General features: G+C 46.0%; 1 protein-coding gene and 1 pseudogene across 1 annotated transcript; both read left to right on the top strand.

The window, feature by feature from the left end:
* The first annotated feature begins 6,137 nt into the window (after positions 1 to 6,137).
* Positions 6,138 to 6,632, top strand: LOC147096058 (histone H2B type 1-A-like). Its single transcript, XM_085975008.1, has one exon. It carries the CDS (start codon positions 6,176 to 6,178, stop codon positions 6,569 to 6,571), a length of 396 nt encoding a protein of 131 aa, XP_085831134.1. The 5' UTR covers positions 6,138 to 6,175; the 3' UTR covers positions 6,572 to 6,632.
* A 2,881-nt stretch (positions 6,633 to 9,513) lies between these two features.
* On the top strand, positions 9,514 to 10,159 carry LOC147096057 (uncharacterized; annotated as a pseudogene).
* Positions 10,160 to 16,763: the final 6,604 nt, after the last annotated feature.

Below are 16,763 nucleotides of genomic sequence, written 5' to 3'. Positions count from 1 at the left end.
AAAGTGCGAGGTGATGCATTTTGGATGGACGAATAAGGCAAGGGAATACACAATGAGTGGTAGGACCCTAGGAAGTACAGAGGGTCAGAGGGACCTTGGTGTTCATGTACATAGATCCCTGAAGGCAGCGGAACAGGTAGATAAGGTGGTTAAAAAGGCATATGGGATACTTGCCTTCATTAGCCGAGGCATCGAATATAAGAGCAGGGAGGTTATGATGGAGCTGTACAAAACGCTGGTGAGGCCACAGCTGGAGTACTGTGTGCAGTTCTGGTCGCCTCACTATAGGAAGGATGTGATTGCTTTGGAGAGGGTGCAGAGAAGATTCACCAGGATGTTACCTGGGATGGAGCGCCTCAGCTATGAAGAAAGACTAAACAGGCTGGGGTTGTTTTCCTTGGAGCAAAGAAGGCTGAGGGGGGACCTGATTGAGGTGTACAAAATGATTAGGGGTATAGATAGGGTAGATAAAGAGGAACTTTTCCCCTTAGTAGGGGGGTCAATAACAAGGGGGCATAGATTCAAGGTAAGGGGCAGAAGGTTTAGAGGGGATTTGAGGAGGAACTTTTTCACCCAGAGGGTGGTTGGAATCTGGAACTCACTGCCTGAAAGGGTGGTAGAGGCAGGAACCCTCATAACATTCAAGAAGCATTTGGATGAGCACTTGAAATGCCATTGCATACAAGGCTATGGACCAAATGCTGGAAAATGGGATTAGACTGGACAGGGATTAATGGTCGGCGCAGACACGATGGGCCGAATGGCCTCTTTCTGTGCTGTATAACTCTATGACTCTATGACTCTAAAGATGACAGCCCTTATTGCCCAAGTTGCAGTAACCAAATTAATGTCATACTTTAGTTTATGTTAGAATATGTATAATGTAGCACTCGTGTGCAGGGTGGAGGTAGCGAATTAATTCATACCCTGTGTTAAATGGTAGATAGGTTTTTATGTATAGTATTTATCCAGCTAAACTCTAAAGACAAGTACTGAGATGATAGGAAATTAAACTGCGAAGCCAACAGCAGAGTCTGGCTTGTGGGAAGATTGGAGAGGACGCCTATTCGGCCAGGCACCATAGCACGCATACAAGATAACATACATAAGAATTGAGTGATGAGTCGGCCTTCGCTTGTTTGTGAAGCTACAACATGGTTGTCTAAAAGGCAAAATGGCTTACCTTACAATATGCTTGCCTTGCAGCAGTAACATGAGCAGGTTACAAGGTCAGAATCTGTGCTTTGCAGAGATAGTTTGGACCAGTCGGCCGATTGAACAAGAACTGTTATCTTATGAAAACATGTTACTGAGCCAGACCTTCTGGCAGAGACAATGGACGACTGTGGCTCCAGGCTACAAGAATATATAAGAAGAAGGCCACGATGATAGAGGAGTTGGAATAAGTCAAACAAGCAAAAAACATGATTAACTGCGGAATATGCGGAGAAGCGTAAAAATGTCACGCGGTACAAGCAATGGATATAATGGAATACTAGAGACTATGATTGATAGATTTGTACTCACCCCTAGGGCAGGATATGACTGATAAGATTATGTATAAGAATGTAACTCACTAAACTTTCAGTGGAGTCTGATCCGAGAGCGGTCTCGGAAGGTTCTCCTCAGGCCTGTGAATAAAGACTGTTTTGAAGCTCCGATCGAAGTCTGTCATCTGTATTACAGCTCAGCATCGACCTTGTATATCACTTGGTCCACTTGTAGCTTACATCACAAGTATTGCAGGACTACCTTATGTACAAATAATTTTATTTCTATAGCTCTAGTCTGAGATTAGTCTGGTTTAGTTTAAGATGTCCTTGTCAGCATTTACTGGAAGTGTGGCTTTTATTTATCTTTGGAGATTTATCCTAATTTTTTCATTGGATTCTGCAACAGGGGGGAAATGGCCATGTTTAAGGTGTATCGCACGTATCTATTCAGCAATCGTCCTTCCAATGTTGACCCATGGGGACAGACTCTGTTTATCCTGACTGTAAGTCCAAACAGCTCGATTCCGAGCATATGTGTAGCTACAGATTTGCATTGCATGCCATCAAACCCATCAAAGGAGAGGTAATGGGACAAGTCACAAGTCCACTCCTCCTCTGATCTCTCTGTCCTCGGCCTCTTACACTGTTCCAACGGAGCTCAACGTAAGCTCGAGGAACAGCACCTCATCATTCCAATTGGCACTTTACAGCCTTCCGGACTCAACATTGAATTCAACAATTTCAGACTATAAATTGGCCCCTGTATTTCTTTATATTTTTTTTAATGTCTCTTGTTTCCTCACATGGTAGCTGTTAATGTTGCTGCCATCATCATTCACACCTCATCTAGACCTATTTTTTGTTTCTTAACTTGCCCCATTACCTCTCCTTTTGCCTTGCACTATCATCTCTTTTGTCAGTCAATCTCTCCTGCCTTTCATCCTATCACAGACCTTCCTTTTGTTCTTCCCTCCCCTCCTCCCTGTCCCTGCTTAAAAATCACTCTTCCCTAACCTTTTCCAGTTCTGACGAAGGGTTCGACCCGCAACATTCACTCTGTTTCTCTCTCCTCGATGCTGCTTGACCTGCCAAGTGTTTCCAACATGTTTTGTTGTTATTTCAAATTTTCAGCATCCGCAGTATTTTGCTATTGAATTATTAGAGGTCTTGGGGCCGAAACGATCTCAACCTATTCTCAAACTTTAATTGGGAATTGAATCCACAGCCTCTGACTCAGAGAGGTGAGTGCTACCCAAGAGTGACAAGAAAGTAAAGGACAAAGAGTGTGAATCCACGTAGATAGTGTTCAAAGAGATTTTTCCTGCAAGACTGACACTTCAAATCTTTACCAAAGACGTTCTCTCCTGCTTCATAAATGTAAATTTAATATGTCTTTCATTAATACCTCAGTGTTCGCCAGTCTCCCTTTGGATCTAAGTTTCTAAGTTGCACATGCCCTTAACTGTATAAATCTGTTGCTTCTTGCATTTTGGGGAGTTTGTTGCAAGTTTAGTTTTTCTGGTTTCACAAGTGTCTCTCCAGAAGTTTTGCTTTGGCCTTAGCAAAAGAGCCCTGCATAATAATGGATAGTTCACATTAGAAGCTTGTTCAATGCCTGCGTTACGGCTCCTCTGTATTTTGTAGCCCTGTGGATGTAGCTTCTTTTTTTCTACTTTATCCTGTAAAGGTTGTCACTAAATATGTAACAGAATAGTGAAAAGGATATCAGAATTGTAACAAACCCTGGGTCCTCTTTAGCAACGTGTCAGAAAAACGAATTCTGGATCTCTACATTGAGAGAAAGCTCCAAGGGAAGATGTTATTACCAAATGCAAGCTTAGCAAAGCATCCACCAAAATAATGGCTATGACCTACTTCAATGGGGGCTGAGGCTATTAGTTGCATACTTAATGGTAAACAGATTGACCATCTGGAAGTTTGTAGGAGCTAACTCATTTCTGTGGGTCTTGTTCACAATAACACTTGTCATGCCATAATGAATCAGTGCGCGTGACTAGAGACCTATAAAGATCTTGAACTTTCACTAATAATTTTAGAGTCAGGATCGAAAGGAAAGATGAAGATTACGTCTCTATCCTTAGGAAAACGGGTTGTTCTGTTTATTTCTCTGTATGTCTAATGCTTAAAGATATTGTGTGTGTCTGGACTTGGTCAAACACAATAAAAGGATTACATTGTGAGCATATTTGGTTTGTCAGTTTCGAATTGTCTTACAGCACCATCTTGAGGGCATTAACCTATTCAACAGAAGAGGAAGAAGGACCAGTAACAATTTGCCGTGACTGTCAGAGCATGACCCGTTAACTTTTACTGGGAAAGACTGCTCATTGGCAGTGTAACTGAAGGTGGAAAAGACTTTCAGCAGGATTTGCCAAATGCCTGTGAAATGCCATCTCCCAGTTTAGCATCCCCAGTGACCTGATCCAAAGAATACGAAATGGCCTTGAAAAATAGCACAATTGGTGTCCGAGTGAACACAGCAACTTCCATCAGGTTTTGCCCAATGTTATGAATTCCTCAGGGCTCAGAGCTTCCAAATTTATGTCAATTCCAACATCTCACCAAATAATTGGGGCGTCCTCACAGTATGCCAATTACATTGAAGTTTCAATATCCTCCCAAGGACTCCAAAAAGTCCCAGTGATGCCTGAGTGATCTGCAGGAATGGGCGTGTACATGTACAAGAAGTGGACTAATCAAGCAAACTGTATCGCTGCTGAATGTAACCAAAAGGGATGTATCCGCCTCCGCAGGGTGGGAGGGGTTGAAGGTTTGAAGAATGCAACCAAAAGGGAAGCATCCGCCTAGGGAGAGGGAGGGGTTGAAGGTTTGAAGAATGCAACCAAATGGGATGCATCCGCCTAGGGAGAGGGAGGGGTTGAAGGTTTGAAGAATGCAACCACATCTTTTCACGCTCACACTCACACAGAAAGAGTCGCAGCCGCTGGGAGCAAGCGGCACTCGGCCACACACCGGGACCCGGTGGAGGAGTTGCCTCTGGACCGTCCGCCTTGAGTTTACAAAAGGCGTCGCTTCCTCCGGCCCCCGGGGCCAGCACCAGAGGGCGGCCGCCAAGCGGGGCAGGAAGAGGAGCCCGGCCGGCAAGAAGAAGCCCAGGGGGCGGAGGAGGAAGGAGGCTGGGGGCGGTAATCCTGCTGCTCCCGCCCGCCGGAGAAGGACCGAGAGGAGGGCGGGCGGGGTCCGCAAGGGGGCGAGGCCCGTCGGGCGGCCCAGGAAAGCGACCCGGGAGCCGCCGCCGGCCCCAGGTCCGCTCCAGGGGCAGGAAGCCCGGGAGCTGCCGAGTCCAGAAGGCGGCAGCAGCCCCGCGGGCGGCGGCCAAGGCTGAAAACCCAAAACAAAAATATTACCCGTGTGAACCAAAAAAAAGGCTCTTTTCAGAGCCACCACGCCCTTCAGATGAAAGAGGTTGTTCCAGAATTATACAATAAATATCTTTATTTTTACATCATTGCTGCAGCCGTTGTTTCTGTTCAACTGTCCCGATTGACATTTTGAAGATAAACCCGAGAATCTTCGAATGATCCTGGCGGTTGTCCTCCAGCTCTCGGGAGCCTTTGCAACCAGCTGCAGTCGTGAAGCATCTTGCAGACTAGAATGAGTTGGAGAAAAAATAGTAACAGAAATTATTGGTATTCATTGGATTAAGAGTTGGAAATGTGTTAGTGTTTATGCTCCATACGATCATCCTTCCAGCTTATTCTGCAGTGAGTCACTTCCTGACTCAAAGCCTTTCCACCATCTACAAGGCACAAGTCAGGAGTGTGATGGAATACTCTGCAGTGTGTACCATCTACAAGATGCACTGCGGCAACTTGCCGAGGCTTCTTCGGCAGCACCTCCCAAACCCGCGACCTCTTCCACCTAGAAGGACAAGGGCAGCAGACGCATGGGAACACCACCACCTCCATGTTCCCCTCCAAGTCACACACCATCCTGACTTGGAATAATATCGCCGAGCCTTCATCGTTGCTGGGGCAAAATCCAGGATCTTCCTCCCTAACAGCACTGTGGGAGTACCTTCACCACTCGGACTGCAGCGGTTCGCAAGAGCAATTAGGGATGGGCAATAAATGCCAGTGACGCCTACATCCTGAGAATTTTTTTAAAATACCAAATAAATTGCCTCAAGTTCAGCATTTGTGTACTATGCCGTAAGGGTTTTAGTAAATAGCTAATATTGCAGTGGCCTTAAGCAGAAGCGATTAAGCGCATATTTTTTCTCTTAGACAATTCTCTTTTGTAGCTTCTGGGACCCGTCTAATTTCTATATTATGGGGAGTTCCAGAATTGTGGCTCGAATGAATTTGTTTTGCATAAGACATTTGCTTATGGCCTGTGGACGTGTCAGATGAGAGTATGAAATTTTATATATGTACAGCTTCGGGATTTTTCTCCAGCAAATTAAGGTTCCCCCATTCCTTGAGTGGCAGCGGAGTCTGGCAAAAAAAACTTGATACGTGACTGTGATTTGTGTAGACTGAACATGTGGTGTGTCAAGGATTAGCCAATTGGAATGGAAAATTTATCATCCTTCATTAGCATAAAGCTGTGTATATAAAGGAGGAGTTGCGGGCTCCATTTCTATGTTGGTTTGTGTTTTTATTAGCTAGAGAGGTGGAGAAGGAATTGATGGACTTGCCATGCCGACTGTTGCTGCTGTTTCCAACAGCTCCACCACAGCCGGTGCCAAGAAGGGCTCGAAGAAAACCGCCATGAAAATGACCAGGAAAGGGGACCGGAAGCACAGGAGGAGCAGGAAGGAGAGTTACAGCATCTACATCTACAAGGTGCTGAAGCAGGTCCACCCCGACACCGGCATCTCCTCCAAGGCCATGAGTGTCATCAACTCGTTTGTCACCGACATCTTCGAGCGCATCGCCTGCGAGGCCTCCCGCCTGACCCATTACACTAAACGCCAGACCATCTCCTCCCGGGAGATCCAGACCGCCGTACGCCTCCTGCTGCCCGGGGAACTGGCCAAGCACGCCGTCTCGGAGGGGACGAAGGCGGTCACCAAATACACCAGCTCCAAGTAGAGTCCCCCTCCCAAAATAAAACCTGCAATTAAATCACCAAACGGCTCTTTTAAAAGCCACTTCACAAAGTCTTAAGACGGAGCTATAAAACAAAACCGAGACCCCTGAACAAATACTTTTGTTAGGCTGTATGTTAATGCAATGAATTGCAAAAATTTATTTATTTATTTTTTTATTCATTGATGGGATGTGGGCGTCGCTGGCTAGGCCTGCATTTAGTGCCCATCCCTAATTGCCCTTGAGAAGATGGTGGTGCGCCGCCTTCTTGAACCGCTGCAGTACATATGGTGTAGGTACACCCACAATGCTGTTAGGAAGGGAGTTCCAGGATTTTGGCCCAGCGACAGTGAAGGAACAGCGATACAGGTCCAAGTCAGGATGGTGTGTGGCTTGGAGGGGAACTTGTAGGTGGTGATGTTCCCATGCGTCTGCTGCCCTTGTCCTTCTAAGTGGTAGAGGTCGCGGGTTTGGAAGGTGCTGTTGAAGGAACTTTGGCGAGTTGCTGCAGTGCATCTTGTAGATGGTACACACTGCAGCCACAGTGCACCGGTGGTGGAGGGAGTGAATGTTGAAGGTGGTGGATGGAGTGCCAATCAAGCGGGCTGATTTATCCTGAATGGTGTCGAGCTTCTTGAGTGTTGTTGGAGCTGCACTCATCCAGGCAAGTGGAGAGTATTCCATCACACTCCTGACTTGTGCTTTGTAGATGGTGGAAAGGCTTTGGGGAGTCAGGAGGTGAGACACTCGCCGCAGAATTCCTAGCCTCTGTCCTGCTCTTGTAGCCACAGTATTTATATGGCTGGTCCAGTTCAGTTTCTGATCAATGGTAACCCCCAGGATGTTGATAGTGGGGGATTCAGCGATGGTATTGCCATTGAATGTCAAGGGGAGATGGTTAGAGTCTCGCTTGTTGGAGATGGTCATTGACTGGCACTTGTGTGGTGCAAATGTTACTTGCCACTTGTCAGCCCAAGTCTGAATGTTGTCCAGGTCTTGCTGCATATGGACACGGACTGCGTCAGTATCGGACGAGTCTCGAATGGTGCTGAACAGTGTGCAATCATCAGCGAACATCCCCACTTCTGACCTTATGACTGAGGGAAGGTCATTGATGAAACAGCTGAAGATGGTTGGGCCTAGGACACTGCCCTGAGGAACTCCTGCAGTGATGTCATGTGATTGAGATGAATGACCTCCAACAACCACAGCCAACTTCCTTTGTGCTAGGTATGATTCCAACCAATGGAGAGTTTTCCCCTTGATTCCCATTGACTTCAGTTTTGCTAGGGCTCCTTGATGCCACACTCGATCAAATGCTGCCTTGATGTCAAGGGCAGTCACTCTCACCTCACCTCTTGAGTTCAGCTCTTTTGTCCATGTTTGGACCAAGGCTGTAATGAGGTCAGGAGCTGAGTGGCCCTGGTGGAACCCAAACTGGGTGTCAGTTAGCAGGTTATTGCTGAGTAAGTGCCGCTTGATAGCACTGTCGACGACACCTTCCATCACTTTGCTGATGATTGAGAGTAGACTGATGGGACGGTAATTGGCCGGGTCGGATTTGTCCTGCTTTTTATAGACAGGACATACTTGGGCAATTTTCCACATTGTCGGGTAGATGCCAGTGTTTTAACTGTACTGGAACAGCTTGGCGAGGGGTGCAGCTAGTTCTGGAGCACAAGTCTTCAGTACTATTGCCGGAATGTTGTCAGGGCCCATAGCCTTTGCAGTATCCAGTGTCTTCAGCCGTTTCTTGACATCACGTGGAGTGAATTGAATGGGCTGAAGACTGGCATCTGTGATGCTGGGGACCTCAGGAGGAGGCCGAGATGAACCATCCACGCGGCACTTCTGGCTGAAGATAGTTCCAAATGCTTCAGCCTTGTCTTTTGCACTCACGTGCTGGGCTCCACCATCATTGAAGATGGGGATATTTTTGGAGCCTCCTCCTCCTGCTAACTGTTTAATTATCCACCACCACTCACGACTGCATGTGGCAGGACTGCATAGCTTTGATTTGATCCGATGGTTGTGAGATCGCTCAGCTCTGTCTATCGCATGTTGCTTCCGCTGTTTGGCATGCAAGTAGTCCTGTGTTGTAGCCTCACCAGGTTAATTAATCGTCCGGTTAATGCAGCTACATGTGTCTTCAATTTATGAAAGCTGTTTTAATTCGCATTTCTTACTTTTGCTCATAAGAGTCCCTGAAGGGATTGGGGAATTCACGGGGAAGGGGGCAATCGGCGCTCAATAAACAACTCCGAGAACAAGGATTTCGGTTGAAACCAAGGCTCTTCCCTGCCAGTAGAAGAATTTACTCTTGATATTGTAACCCAGGTGTACAGTGAAGATCAATGTTGCCGGACCGCCAATATTGTGGAAAAAAGTGGGGTAAAATAGGAAGTAGCTCAAGCATCAATGTTAAGTGACACCATGTTTCGGTCTAGGAAGACCTTTGTTTTGTAGAGGGAAGGGGAGAAGTTGGAGACAAGAAGTCATCGAGACCGCGACTTGGAGTAGGAGATAAGACGGACACATCTTCCCAGATCAAGAAATCTGCACAACTTGCATTTACAAATAACATTTAAGGTCGAAACACGTCCCAAGACGCTTCACGGAGGAAAGAGATGAAAAGACGCTCAAGTCTTTACAGAGAATTGAGCAGAAGTTTAATGAAAAAAAACAAAAGGTCCAGAAGAACTTCGAAGGGAAAGAGAGAGAGAGAATGTCTCTGGAGATATATAATCGCTCTGAGGTGATACACGCTTTGGAAAGAAGGCGACTTTGTTTTGTGTTTTGTTAGCGGGCATTTTTCAGGAGGTGAGACCTTTGGCTCTTCAGCGTCCGGTTCGCCTGGTTAAATAGCGCCGGCTGCTGGAAACTCTTCATTCCCCAACACACACTCAGATAGAGAGAGAGAGAGAGAAAAGGTCCCAGCCCAAGCCATGGCCGACACTCTGCCCGCCAGGAGCACCAGGAGGAAGACCAGGGCTGCGCCCCCGGCCAGGGGACCCGGCGCCACCGTGACCCAGCAGATCCTGGACGCGGTGGCGGCCACCAAGGAGCGCCGGGGGCTCTCGCTGTCGGCTCTCAAGAAGGTCCTCTCGGGCCGCGGTTACGACGTGGCCAGAAACAACTGGCGGGTCAACCAGGCGGTCCGGAGCCTGGTGACCAAAGGCTCGCTGCTGCAGCCCACCGGCACCGGCGCCTCGGGCTCCTTCAGGCTCAGCAAGACGTGGGGCGACCGGGAGGCAGGAGAAGCCCAAGAGGGAGCCCGCCGCCGCCTCCAGGGAGAGGAGGAGGAGGAGGATGAAGCAACGTGCGGTCAGGAAGGCGGCGCCCAGGAGCAGAGGCTCGCCCAGAAAGACCAAGAAACGCGGTGCCGCCAGGAAGGGGGCGAGGAGGGCCACCGCCCGCAAACCCAAGGGGAGGAAGGCGGCCAAGGCCGAAGGGAAAGGGAAACGCCAGCGTGCAAAGCCGAGAAAGCTGGCCAAACAACCGGAGCAGGAAGCGGACCAAACCCCCGCTCAGGAGACCTCCCTCTCGGAGAAAGAAAGCCAAGTTTGCTCGGAGCAACAGGACAGCTCCTAAAAGGGAGACCAATCAGATTATGAATACCTTAAATATCAAACGGCTCTTTTCAGAGCCACAACAAACATTCACAAAGAGCCGGACCGGAGGGTTGGATGCGTAAAAAAAGGAAAATTGCAATTGACCCGATGATAAATTATCCTTATTGAAAATTAGAAAACGAATTATTTCCCCATTACGATACTGGAAATTATTAAAAAATAGATTGAGTTTTCCTGAAGTATACTTTCCAAGAATAATATAATATACGAACCAATATTGGTTTTTAACTCATATTTTAAAGGTGGTTAAATTGACAGCAGAGCTGTGATAAATTGTGCGGCGGGAGAATCGGAAGACCGGGAGTCCTCAACCTGGGCGCCACTTTCAACAGTCCTCAGCCAGGTCCGCAACTGCAGCTTTTGCGTCAAATTGTTAATTTTGTTATATTTCTCGTTTCAGCAATGAGACTATCTATCTGTAAATTATAAATGGTTGAAATCAAATCCTGTCGTGCAGCTCATGATTGTTCCTGCAAGTATTTATTGCAATGTGCATATCGTGAAACTACAAACGTATTTATGAACTCCTGCGGTTGCGGCGATGCCTTGTAGATAGCATTTAAATTCTGTTAGTTATTGACACGATTTCGGTAGGTAAGTCGTCTTCGCCACTTGAATGTGTAAGAATCAACGTTGAAACAAAAATAATGAGCTATTTTCGCTCCATTGTGTGCTTCCGATACACTTTTAATAGCCTAGCTGAGATTGTCATTGTCAAGATCATCAATTTACAATTTTTAACGTAAAAAAATGGATGGTATCACAGAATACAACCTCCAAAACGCTGGCGAAATTCCTACAAAACCCTGCAGTCTCGTGGTACTAAAATTCAGTCACCATAAACCAGGTGACCCTACTTATAAAGAAATGGAATTTTAGAATGTGGTCTCCAACGTACTGGTGAAATGTTTGGGAATCCCCAACATCCCAGGTAATAGGATTTGGTCACCAAGAACCATTGTGTGATTGTGCGGACCCAGATCTATGAGTAGCCCCACAACCTATCAGCAAAATTCAACAGAACGCTTCAGAATGGAAGTTGCAGGCGATCCTTTCAAATGTTTATTTTCAAAAGTACAGCTCAGCGACCATGGCCGAAATTAATTAAGAATTACGCAACCTCTGGGGTAAAGGCCACAAAGTAGCATCGACATCTAAACGACATGACCTGCTGCATCAACGCATTGAAATGAAGATGCTGCTTATTGCCTGTTGGATCTTCTTGTGAACGGTGGCCGCAATTCTAATGTGCATGATCTCTGTCCAAACTTGCGGTAGGCAGCCCTCTGATTATCGCCATTAATAGGACGTGGCCTACTCAAACACCCGCTCTCCTGTGAATTCAAAAACCCTCGGGTGTTTACAAGTTCTCCCTTGCCTCGACTTGAATTTATATAGTGCCTTTCAAATCCTCTGGATATCCCAAAACACCTAACAGCCTAAGAAAGGGAAGATAGATTATGAAAGTAAATTAGCAAAAAATATAAAAACAGATAGTAAGAGTTTTTATAGTTATATAAAAAGAAAAAGGGTGGCTAAAGTAAATGTTGGTCCCTTAGAGGATGAGACCGGGAAATTAATGGTGGGAAATATGGAGATGGCAAAAACACTGAATGAATATTTTATATCAGTCTTTACAGTAGTAGACACTAAGAATATCCCAACACTGGACAAACAGGGGGCTAAAGGGGGGGAGGAGCTAAACACGATCAAAATCACTAAGGAAGTGGTACTCGGTAAAATAATGGGACTCAAGGCGGATAAATCACCTGGACCTGATGGCTTACATCCTAGGGTCTTGAGGGAAGTGGCGGTAGGGATTGTGGATGCATTGGTAATAATTTTCCAAAACTCCCTGGACTCGGCAAAGGTCCCGGCAGACTGGAAAACTGCTAATGTAACACCCTTATTTAAAAAGGGCAGTAGACAGAAGGCTGGAAACTATAGGCCGGTTAGCCTAACATCTGTGGTAGGTAAAATTTTGGAGTCCATTATGAAGGAGACAGTAACAGGACATTTGCATAATCATAATTTAATAGGACAAAGTCAGCATGGTTTTATGAAGGGGAAGTCATGTTTGACAAATTTGCTGGAGTTCTTTGAGGAAGTAACATATAGGGTGGATAAAGGGGAACCAGTGGACGTAATGTATTTAGACTTCCAAAAGGCATTTGACAAGGTGCCACACAAAAGATTATTGCTTAAGATAAAACATCACGGGATTGGGGGTAATATTCTGGCATGGATAGAGGATTGGCTATCTAACAGAAGGCAGAGAGTTGGGATAAATGGTTCATTCTCAGACTGGCAATCAGTAACTAGTGGTGTTCCGCAGGGGTCAGTGCTGGGTCCCCAACTCTTTACAATCTATAGTAACGATTTGGAGGAGGGGACCGAGTGTAACATCTCAAAGTTTGCAGATGATACTAAGATGGGAGGGAAAGTAGTGAGTGAGGAGGACATAAAAAACCTACAAGGGGACATAGACAGGCTAAGTAAGTGAGCAGAGATTTGGCAGATGGAATACAATACTGGAAAGTGTGAGGTTATGCACTTTGGCAGGAAAAATCGTAGAGCAAGTTTTTATCTTAATGGCAAGAAACTGGAAAGTACTGAAGTACAAAGGGATCTGGGGGTCCTGGTGCATGAAACTCAAAAGGTTAGTATGCAGGTGCAGCAAGTGATTAAGAAGGCCAATGGAATGTTGGCTTTCATTGCTAGGGGGATAGAATATAAAAATAGGGAGGTGTTGCTTCAGTTCTACAAGGTATTGGTGAGACCGCACCTGGAATACTGCGTACAGTTTTGGTGTCCATACTTAAGAAAGGACATACTTGCTCTCGAGTCAGTGCAAAGAAGGTTCACTCGGTTAATCCCGGGGATGAGGGGATGGACATATGAGCAGAGGTTGAGTAGATTGGGACTCTACTCATTGGAGTTCAGAAGAATGAGAGGCGATCTTATTGAAACATATAAGATTGTGAAGGGGTTGGATCGGGTGGATGCAGGGAGGATGTTCCCAATGATGGGTGAAACTAGAACTAGGGGGCATAGTCTTAGAATAAGGGGCTGCTCTTTCAATACTGAGATGAGGAGGAACTACTTCACTCAGAGGTTGGTAGGCCCATGGAATATGCTGCCCCACAAAGCTGTGGAAGCTACATCATTACATAAATTTAAAACAGAAATAGACAGTTTCCTAGAAGTAAAGGGAATTAAGGGTTACGGGGAGCGGGCAGGAATTTGGACATGAGTCTAGGTTTGGATCGGTCATGGCCCTGTGGGTAGCGGAGTGGGCCCAGGGGCCGTGTAGCCTGATCCTGCTCCTATTTCGTGTGTCTAATTCTGTTAGATTCAGGAGATGGTTCTGTGATAGTGGATTGGCGGTTAGGATCAGATCAGCCATGATCTTATTGAATGGCGGAGCAGGCTCGAGGGACCGATTGGCCTACTCCTGTTCCTATTTCTTATGTTCTTATGTTCAATGAACGAAGAGCCAGACAATCTGTTTTAGGTGCTGTTGGCTGAGTAGTGAAATGTTGGTGACATAGGAACAGGAGTCGGCCATTCAGCCCTTCCAGTCTGCTCTGCCATTTAATTAGATCATGACGGATCTGTACCTCAACTCCATGTACCCACCTTAGTTCCGTATCCCTTGATATCCTTATGAAGGTGGTTGGGACACGGAGACACCTTTTTCTTCTTCAATTACTGCTACGGGACTTCTTATATCCACCCGAACTGAAGATTTCACCTGAATGACTGTGTAAGGGTAAACCGGGAGAGCTTCTTCTCCCCTCTGATATAAAGGGTCGGCGTCCGCCTTATTCCCAATCAATCACTCAGAATCCGGAGGTTCATTCAGTAAATCAACTTTATTTACAAGTTGACAGGGGAGTCACTCATCTGGGACGAATGCTCTCCAATCGCTAAGATCCCCTGCCTTATATACAGTTTTTTTGTTCTAAGTCATGGCTTATTCTTGTGACCCATGTGCACATTTTGACCGTTTACATATCCTGTGACCCCATACGTCATCTTTACCACATTCCTCAATTAGTAACTAACGGTTTGTGCACTTTATTCAATTAGCAACTGACGGTTTGACCATTTGACCACATTTCACCATGTTTCCCTATGGGACATGTACACAACAACTCCTTATATGGTTGGATGTATGCTCGGTTCCTCAATTCCCTTATTTTAGCCCTTTTAACTCTTTCAGACAGTGTATCATTCAGCATTATTCTGAGATGATGTGCTCCAGTCAGCAGTGCAGCTTCTGTCTACAACATTTTGGCTGAGAAACGAAAAGTGCAACAAAATCAAAGCAATGATTACATAGAAACAGGCCCATAGGCCCATGTCGGTGTTTATATAGAGCCTCCTCTCATCTCACCCTATCACCATATCCTTCTATTCCTTTCTCCATCATGTGCTTATCTAGCTTCTCCTTAAATGCATCTATGCTATTCTTTTCAACCACTCCCTGTGGTAGCGAACTCCACATTCTCCGAGTAAAGAAGTTTCTTCTGAATTCATTATTGGATTTATTAGTGACTATCTTATATTTATGGCCCCTGATTTTCGACTCCCCAACACCACAAGTGGAAACATCTTCTCTTCTTCTACCCTATCGAACCCCTTCGTAATTTTAAAGACCTCTATCAGGACACATTTCAAAAGAAAGAAACCCAGCCTGTTCAGCCTTACCCGATAGTTATCCCTTCTCAGTTCTGGTATCATCCTCATAAATCTTTTATTGTTATTGGCTTTCTCCAGCGGCTTCTTTGATTTGTGAGGTGATGCGGAGATATATATATATATATATTTATTTTCCGCCAGGCGCAAATATTGAGTGTTTTTTTTGTGTTCAAATGCTACACAAGAATTGTACTAATAGAATCATTAGTACTATTACTACAGGAAGTGTCGAACCTCCCCCCAAAAAATCAAATGTGTGAGGACGGGCCAGGAAGCTGGATTTTGGAAATGATGAGTCGCTTTTAGCATTCAGTGGAGGCATATATATATATATATATATAATATATATTTGCAACAATACAATAGCAAAATACTGCAGATGCTGGAAATCTGAAATAACAACAGAAAATGCTGGAATACTCAGCAGGCCAGTTAGCATCGGTGGAGAGAGAAACGGAGTTAACGTTTCAGATCTGGGACCCGTCATCTGAAACTTTAACTCTGTTTCTCTCTGCAGGGATGTTGCCTGGCCTGTTGAGTATTTCCAGTATTTTTTGCAACATGTGGAGCCCGCGTTGTTTCTATTCCGTCTGTCTAGAGTCTGTAAATAGCAAAGCGGTGGCGGCGGCTCTACTCGCTTCCTGTGATGAAATAACTCTGTGTTCTGGATTGTCTGTTGTTGTACTTGTTAATGTCTGGAATGTTTTACAGGTGTAACCACTAATGTTCCTCCCTAGCTCCGCCTTTATGGATCCTCCTGATTGGTTTGAGTCTTATTTATAAGAGCTGGGTTTTACTCATAAAGGCCGGGTCGGTGATGAATGATAGTTGCCCTGTGTTAACTTGATGCCAAGGTTCTTACTTAATAAAAGCCCTGAGTTTGAAGCCTTGACCTGGACAGAGAGTCAAGGCAGGGACTGGACCTGCTCAGCTCATTCTCAGCCTTGATGTCTAAGGAGAAACAGAGTGGAAAGTGGTGGTCTCCTTCTACCATCAACTTCAACTACTGAAGTGCCTGGAGAGAGAGGACAGAGGAGGAGAGGAGGAAGGGGAAGGCCAACTTCATCATCAACCAGGGGAGAGGCCCTTCCCATCACTGCCTCCCCAAATTGGCCTCCTTTTCAGGAGACGGAGAGAGGGGAGAAACAACCACCGACCAACCTTTTGGAAGGAGGGAAGAATAAGAACATCTACAGTTGGGTGTTATTAGGTGCACTCTCCTAAAGACTTTGTTTTGTAGGTGGGGGGAGGAAAGAAGACAGAAGACAGAAGGCCGGAACACCAAGGGGTGTCTGTGTGTGTGTGTGTGGCTCTTGTAAAACACTAGGCCACACACACCACTATTAAAACACCCCTTCCACTGCCTGACCTTGGACAGCTGGAGCTGCCTAGGCGAAGTCAATCAACCCATTTAAGACCTGGTGTAAAGGACTGAGCCTGGGCATTCTCCAGCTTTCCCGGGTGAAGACATCTTCTCCCCCCACCGGAAGACCAACAACAGACTTTATTTTTCCATCGGCGAGTGCACCCCTGCCGACACCCACCCACCATCCTGAGTGGCGACCCTGCCCTTGCGGCCTCCCTCCTTCCCAACCACCCCCTCTCTCTCTCTTCATCTCTCTTGGCCTCTCTCTCTCTGAGGCACCTCTATTTCATATACATTAATTGCCACTTGAGCAGAGGGGAGAAGGCCCCTCTCCCAATTTTAGTTAATAAGGGGAGAGGTGTGCCTTCAATTTAACAGCTCCCTCTGCTCAAGAGAAGACACTAATTAACCTGAGGCCATTAACACTTTCAGGCCTGTGACTTGGGGTGAGTGTGGCTCTTTTAAAAAAAAACACCCATAATGGCGACTACTT

This window comes from Somniosus microcephalus, unplaced genomic scaffold, assembly GCF_052327205.1.
Source record: "Somniosus microcephalus isolate GS21.2 unplaced genomic scaffold, FLI_Smic_1.0 unresolved_chr1, whole genome shotgun sequence".
Classification (NCBI taxonomy): Eukaryota; Metazoa; Chordata; class Chondrichthyes; order Squaliformes; family Somniosidae; genus Somniosus; species Somniosus microcephalus.
This window is presented reverse-complemented; position numbering and strand designations above follow the sequence as displayed.